This window comes from Takifugu flavidus, chromosome 5 (assembly GCF_003711565.1).
Source record: "Takifugu flavidus isolate HTHZ2018 chromosome 5, ASM371156v2, whole genome shotgun sequence".
Taxonomy (NCBI): Eukaryota; Metazoa; Chordata; class Actinopteri; order Tetraodontiformes; family Tetraodontidae; genus Takifugu; species Takifugu flavidus.
In genome coordinates, this window is record NC_079524.1 from 4,025,288 (window position 1) to 4,033,003 (window position 7,716).

The 7,716-nt window shown below is 49.9% G+C and overlaps 1 protein-coding gene across 1 annotated transcript; it reads left to right on the forward strand.

Annotated features, from left to right (window-relative positions):
- Positions 1 to 4,951: 4,951 nt before the first annotated feature.
- On the forward strand, positions 4,952 to 7,414 carry xbp1 (X-box binding protein 1). The gene is given in 6 exon segments (XM_057033573.1): positions 4,952 to 5,340; positions 5,748 to 5,844; positions 5,992 to 6,108; positions 6,185 to 6,241; positions 6,244 to 6,351; positions 6,434 to 7,414. Coding segments are annotated over 6 exon segments (1,176 nt in total). The 5' UTR covers positions 4,952 to 5,104; the 3' UTR covers positions 6,995 to 7,414.
- Positions 7,415 to 7,716: the final 302 nt, after the last annotated feature.

Genomic DNA, 7,716 nt, shown 5'->3' on the forward strand with positions numbered 1-7,716 from the left:
CGCTGTTACATCACAGTGGATCTAATCAGATTCGCCCAAGCAGAGGCCCGGTCATGCACGGTGAAATTAAACACAGACGGGGCCGTTGGCGCTCACGTTGTTGCCACCAGGATTCCAGTACCTGAACACAACAGCCTTGTTTTCACGGTGACGGTGTGGCACGTTAGACAACAGGGCGGCTGTGTCAGCTCTCTGTGGTGACAGAGGCCTCATCGGCCCAGCAGAGACCCCAAGAAGATCAGGACGGGCAACAAAAGTGGTGCCGGAGAAGAGGAGCTCGGTGAATTATGGCCGGATCGTCCGTCAGTGTGACGCCGGAGCAGCGTCACATCTGCACAGCTTTTGACATTTATGATTAAAGAACTGTAAAAACATTAAAAAGCCAGATAATGTATGCGCGTGTGTGTGTGTGTGTGCGGGGGGTGTGTGTGGGAAGGCTCCAGGCCAAGCAAACACAGCATTGGATGGGTACAGCCCTGCTTGGGCCTGGAGGCAAACAAATATATTGATCGTCCACCCCCACCTCCCATCCCCCCCGCAGCTGGCTGCTATCCCAGGGTGTGACCCCACTGAACCTTTCTTTGTCCAGGACTCTACCGTGCCATCATTAGCTCCGGTGCCCACCCTCGTGAGCACACACGGGCGTTCCTGTTTACCCAGCATGCCATGCCTTCACCTTTAGCAACCAAGGCCCGGTAAACGTACGCGTCCATGACGAGTGTGCTGCCGCGAGCAGAACCTCCAGAGTCATCACCGGTGGGGGTAACAAACCTGGAACACATGCAAATCATGCAGTGGTTGGATGTGAATAAAAGCCCTCATAAATGTGAGGTTGTTGAGCAGGAGAGGCCACACCGGCGCTGTCTGACATTGTTTATTAATATCCAGTTAAGCCTGTTCTGTTAGGGTTCGTTTTAAAATAGGGTTGATTTAAATAGGGTTGATTTAAACATTTTAAACGGCAGGTTGAGAGTGTTGAACGAAGCCCTCTTCCTGTGGAGCGCTCAGTGGTGTCACCCAGCGCAGCCCCGTGCTCATCTGGAAAGAGTCAAAGTAATTTATGTGATGATCCTCCTTTTGGAAAATGGCCCGTTTTGAATTGAGGCTTTGAAGGACCCACCCACCTTAATCACAGGCTCTGCCTCCGGGCTGCAGGGCGGATCCCTGACTTCTGCATTTCTGAGCATGTGTGTGCATGTTTGTGTGTGTGTGTGTGTGTGTGTGTGTGGTGTGTGTGTGTGTGTGTGTGTGTGTGTGTGTGTGTGTGAGTACTGAGCCGATATGTGCAGCTTATGTGGGTCTGTGATGAGCAGCAATTTAAATGCAAACAACGTGCACACGTTTATCTGGGTTACTCCTGCAGTCAAGGGCTTATTTTGACCAACTGAACTTTTGACGTCGACCACCTGGAGTCCCTTTATGTTAATTTACATGGAAATTCATGCAAACTTTAGCCCAAACGTGCATAAATTTTGACTTGTTAACATTGGATCAGTGGCTCTCTTGGTTAAAGCGCTAGTTAGCTTATAGCTAAGCTAACAAAGAGGAAACAGCTGGTCTTGGTGTGATGCTTAATGTGCACAACAGTTAAATGTTACAAGAAATTGTCATTTTCCAGCGTCTAAGACATCAGATGAATCTCATTCCTCAAACGATGAAGTGAAATCTACCCTATTTAGTGACGTTCTAAGATGTAACATCTGCAAGGTGGCCTACAAAGAATAATAATGACTAGCTTTAGATTTACTGGATCCACTACCTGCATGTTATGTTCTCCAGCCCTGGTGTGATGTTCTCCAACCCTGGCGTGATGTTCTCCAGCCCTGGTGTGATGTTGTCCAACCCTGGTGTGATGTTCTCCAGCCCTGGTGTGATGTTCTCCAGCCCTGGTGTGATGTTTTCCAGCCCTGGTGTGATGTTGTCCAACCCTGGTGTGATGTTCTCCAGCCCTGGTGTGATGTTGTCCAACCCTGGTGTGATGTTCTCAGCCTTGGTGTGATGTTGTCCAACCCTGGTGTGATGTGTCCAACCCTGGTGTGATGTTCTCCAGCCCTGGTGTGATGTTGTCCAACCCTGGTGTGATGTTGTCCAACCCTGGTGTGATGTTCTCCAGCCCTGGTGTGATGTTCTCAAGCCCCGGTGTGATGTTGTCCAACCTGGTGTGATGTTGTCCAACCCTGGTGTGATGTTCTCCAGCCCTGGTGTGTGATGTTCTCCAACCCTGGTGTGATGTTCTCAAGCCCTGGTGTGATGTTCTCAAGCCCTGGTGTGATGTTCTCCAGCCCTGGTGTGATGTTTTCCAGCCCTGGTGTGATGTTCTCCAGCCCTGGTGTGATGTTCTCCAGCCATGGTGTGATGTTCTCCAGCCCTGGTGTGATGTTCTCCAGCCCTGGTGTGATGTTCTCCAGCCCCGGTGTGATGTTGTCCAACCTCGGTGTGATGTTCTCCAGCCCTGGTGTGATGTTCTCCAGCCCTGGTGTGATGTTCTCCAACCCTGGTGTGATGTTCTCCAGCCCTGGTGTGATGTTCTCCAGCCCTGGTGTGATGTTCTCCAGCTCTTTATGATCGGACTCAATCAAACCTTGCCAGCTGCTGATGTAATCACCGAGTAAACACCCTCTTCCTGTCATCAGAGCGCCACGGCGTGTGAGTGTCTCACCAAGCTTTGGCTCTGTGCATGATGTGATTGTGGATGGACAGATTGACACCAGCTGCCTCTGCAGTTATTGAATACAGAAGCTGTTCTCTGTTCTCTGTCGTTGTTTATGAATGAGCCTCTTACGTCTTGTATCACTTTGTACTTCCAGGTCAAACTGAAATGTTCAGATCCTCTCCTGAACCAGCAGCAGAGTTCTCTGGAGTCTTTCTGTCACTGGTGATCAGGAGGCGTTTGTGTGTGTGTGAGCAGGTCGTGTTTGTGTTTGAGGCCTGTGTTCCTCCCCCATCCATCGGCATGTTTCACCGTATGATGATCACAGGACTGATCATGAGGCTGTTCACTACCAGACTGCACAGGTCTGACTGATAACACGGCCCTGGGCTGTGTGCTAACAATGACGGGAAGCTGGATGACACATGTTGCTTAAAGCAAATCCCTAAAAATTTAAATGTAGGTGCAGTTGCACATTTCACAATTTTATCTGTGGAAGTTAAATCTTTGGAGTCCGTCTTCAGAGTGTGTGTGGTTCATTATATCTTCATTATACAGAATTATGGTTTACAATATGAAGGAATCGGAACATTCGACCATAGGTGCTGGATTTTTGAAGAGGCTCGGGCATTTTCACCACATGGGAGAGGATTTTTACTGATCATTTTCTCACCCCTGACGGGGGATTTTTGAGTCAGTATCTGTGTCAACCTCAACAGGATACTGTGTGTAGATCCGCTCTTCCTTTATTGTTGCTTACACAATCAGAAAATAGGTTAGTTTCACCAGAAAGTTCAAAGATATCTCTGTCTTTGTTGGACCATGGACGAACAGTTCATGTGGGTAAAAAACAACAGTTTTCTAATCTTAACATTGTTTTTTGAAAGAACCAGGAGGAATTAGAGTTTTTGTGGATTGTGGTATATTGCAATCCTCTGAATGCACATTCCGACTTGATCTAGAGCCGTAGAGTAGTCTCAACTAAGTCTCACAATTCGACAAATAATGGGATGTCACAAGCTTTGGAATTGGCCACGCCCCCAAATTGAAGTCGGGGGTCAAATCAGGTCTATGATCGTAGCGTTTGCTGCTAGCCTAATATGACATAGTGAACATTCATGGGTGTTCAGATTCCTTCTCTACTTTATCTTTCCATAAACTTCATCGTTACCTTTAAACATTTGAGATATTTGAAAACATGGCTAAAATTACGTTATCCGAGGGAAAATGGCTTCTAAGATTTTTAAAATTCTTCTGTTTTCAGCACAGCACACAGCAAGATGAAGAACAGCATTCTACTGTTCCTCGTGTTGATTCTGAAGCTCTGCAAACAGGTGGCGGCGTTTGCACGAGCGGCTGGCTGTCAGCTACCCCTGCTGAGGCAACAAAGCACGGCGAGCTGTTAGCAACAGAGGCAGCAGAAACAGAAAAGAGAGTTCCTGTTGGAGGACAAGTAGTTTGCTTTGCTGGATGAAGCCAAAGTGCGGTTTCTGCTGTGTATCTGGCTGTCGTCATCAGCTGCAGTCCTATTCTGAGGAACTGTGCAGCAAGTAGGCCCATTTGTCATGATACCGTTCCACTGAAAAAGGTTTCAGGGTTATTTCTGATGTGTGAGTAAATGTCACAGATGTCTTACAAACAAGCATCAACAGATATGGATCTTAAGAAAATAGGTTAAAAGAAATAGAGCACGGTAGAAAAATGCAACACAAATTAAATATTAATATGGCATCGTAAAAAAGTTGGCAACATGCCCGGTATTTTAGAAGGAAGTGAGTGTTTCGAGGAAGGCAAACAGGGTGGTAAAGCCTGTTTTATATCTTACCAGAAGAGAATGAGGGTGACCTAAAAGTGAGAGCTGAATTTGGCCTTCAGGATAAAATATGTTAGAATATTAACACACACACACACGTTTTAATTCTGACCTGGTGACTTGTTCTAATCAATCTTCTAAAAAAAAACCCAAAAAACTCGTATAATCGTTTAGAAAATAAAGATAAGACACATTTGACTGGGTGTAAATGGAGAAGCTGGTCAGTGCACGACCACCGATTGGTGAGTGTGAAATCTGACGCAACTGCAGAAACAAAGACGTAAACAGGCGGAATATTTCCCCCTTTACCAACTTAAATCCACCCACAACGAAAAAAAAAACCAGCAGCCGAACATAAATGTCGCCAACTTCTGATGAAAGATTTCAGGGAACTCGGGTTATTTTCTCTACAGGTCGCGACAGCCAATCAGCGAGCAGGGGCGGCGTGACGTCACGGCCGCCGCCAGCCAATCGGCTTCCACCACGATAGTAGAAAAAGATCGCAGACGCGATCCATTTTCTTCAACTGTTGAGTAATACCGGGGGAAGAGGGGTCACCAAAAATTGATGAGTTTATACCCGAGTCTGTGAGGATACCCGGTCATTTCTGATTCCAGACTCCGTCCAAGGGATACGCGAACATGGTGGTGGTGACAGCAGGGACCGGGGGAGCCCACAAAGTCCTCCTGATATCCGGGAAGCAGAGCGGCTCCTCCGGCGGCTCGCAGCCGGGCTTCAGCCGGCCCATCTCCGTCGTTTTACCCTCCGCGACGAGCCACACGTCCTCGGATTCAGACTCCAACTCGTCTGCGGGGCCACCAGTACGGAAGCGGCAGAGGCTCACGCACTTGAGCCCGGAGGAGAAAGCACTTCGCAGGTGGGTACGGTCGACTTTTGGGGGGCCATAAGTGGCCCCAAGGCTTGGCGTTAAAAGCCGGTCATTGTTGCGCGGGGACACGCCCAACCGACTGGGTCAATTTCGCCACTAAAACCCCTCGGAACGGTTCGTTATTGCACCATGCTGACGCGGAATCGGGTCAGCTGACTGAGCTAATCTCCGCTAAGGTGTCCGACCTTTCAACTTTGATCCGGACTGTCAAACTGCTTCTCGGTCCGCCTGTGCGGAGCCGCCAGGGCGCGGGTTCCAATCCCGGACACCGTCGCCTATTTTCTGCCTGCGTGGCAAGAACATGGCCGGTGGCTGCGCACAGCTTAGTCAGCAGCTTGGAAAGAATGTGTCAATTCATGACCCCCCCCCCCCCCTCCCCCCACCTATTTTTCTAGGAAACTCAAGAACAGAGTTGCAGCTCAGACGGCGAGAGACAGGAAAAAGGCCAAAATGGGGGAGCTGGAGCAGCAGGTTCTGGAGTTGGAGATGGAGGTAAAGGAGCTCTGGAGACCCTCTTTCTTCTGCGCACCCATCGATGGCGCGTTGCACAACTCCAGAAGTGGTTCTTGTCAAATCGGTTAAACTTCCTGTTTCACTGTAGCAAATTAAAGACTCGTGTTGTCCGTTTCTGCTTTACAGAATCAGAAACTTCACATTGAAAACAGGTTGCTCCAGGAGAAGACGAGCGGCCTTCTGGCTGAAAACGAGGAACTGAGACAGAGACTTTCTTTGGACACGATTGACTCAAAAGATGAGGTAGGAGCGGCGTAGAGCGCCACGCCGGGTGGTCGCCGTGGGAGCGGAGAGCTGAAATCTCTTATTCCCGATCCAGGTTCAGTGTCTGTTGTCCACCGGGAAGGAAGCAGGTTTGGGGGTCGGGTCTTCTGAGTCCGCAGCACTCAGGCTACGTGTGCCTCCGCAGCAGGTGCAGGCCCAGCAGCTCCTAAATCTGAAGACTTCTCAATGGATACAAGCAGTCCTGATTCTACAAACACTGAGGTGAGTCTGGAGCAGGGAGGGTTTAAACCCAGACCCGGGTCAGGGGTCACTGGGCTAATCTCGTTTTCTCTCTCCCTTCTAGTCTGATCTGCTTCTGGGCATTCTGGACATCCTTGACCCAGAGCTGTTCCTCAGATCTTGTGAGCAGGAGCCGCAGGTGCAGCTGGTCGGAGGGGGGGACCCAGTACCTGCCTCCGCACCTGCGACTCTGGGGTCCCCACCAGTTAAGCTGGAGGCCCTTAATGAACTGATCCACTTCGACCACATCTACACCAAGCCCGTGGAGGTGGCGAGCGACGGGCTCAGCAGCGACTCGGAGAGCGAGGCAGAGGAGATAGACGAGGCTTCCTACGGCGGCGCCGAGGTGGTGGTGGTGGCGGAGACGGTCTGCGTCAAAGACGAGCCTCAGGAGGTGGTCATCGGCAGGACCGGGCAAAGCCAGGTGGACGACTTCTTCCCCGCAGCCTCCTCACCGGCCTTCAGCGGCCTGGACAAGGAAGCCTCGCTGGTGGACACCTACAGCGACTCTGGATACGAAAGATCTCCGTCCCCCTTTAGCAACATGTCGTCCCCCCTGTGTTCCGAAAGCTCCTGGGACGACATGTTTGCTAACGAACTCTTCCCCCAGCTAATCAGCGTCTGAAGCCCACCCCCCACATAACGATGGTATCAAGTATATACACGTAAGAGCTAATGTGTAGCGTTCCGCAAGTACAGACAAGAACATGTTTTAGGACGCCGTCGGGCCCGCTTGTGTCCGGGCCGGAGACGCCAACCTCTCCATTACAGCAGGTCTGTAGCACCGGCCCTGGAAGATGGAGCCGACGGCGTCTTTGTAATCAAGGTTGCTCGCAAATCTTTATCTCGCAGTTCCAGAAACGATGGGTGGAATTCAGTATTTGTGGATTCAAGAGGGGGGGGGGGAATCAGGGGGGGTGATCATTTAAATATTTTATTTATTTGTATTCTGCTTCAGAGTCGTTGTATTTCCACGTATAAATGCTTCTAATTTGTCGGTCGCTCTCTGTAGTCTAATTATACTGCATTAAAAAGAAAACCTGCATCTGCTTTGGTCTTTCCTCCTTTCTCCTCGACCAGAACCACCGATTGAATCTCAATTCTCGTACGCTTGCGTAATGAGGGGCTGCAAAATGGAGCTACAAAAGGAGGGTTTGGGATACGAGGATCAGCTCTTTAAGGTTTTATCGCACTTAGCTGACGTGCGTGGGCGTTTATCTGCCCTCCCCCGTTAATATTTGCCCTCTGGGGCAGCACAACCAGCCTTTTCCAGGAAGCCTCCCGCTGCTGTTGCGTAACCCTCTTAACAACCCGGGCCTGAGACCTTCCAGGGCTTCCAGCCCAAAT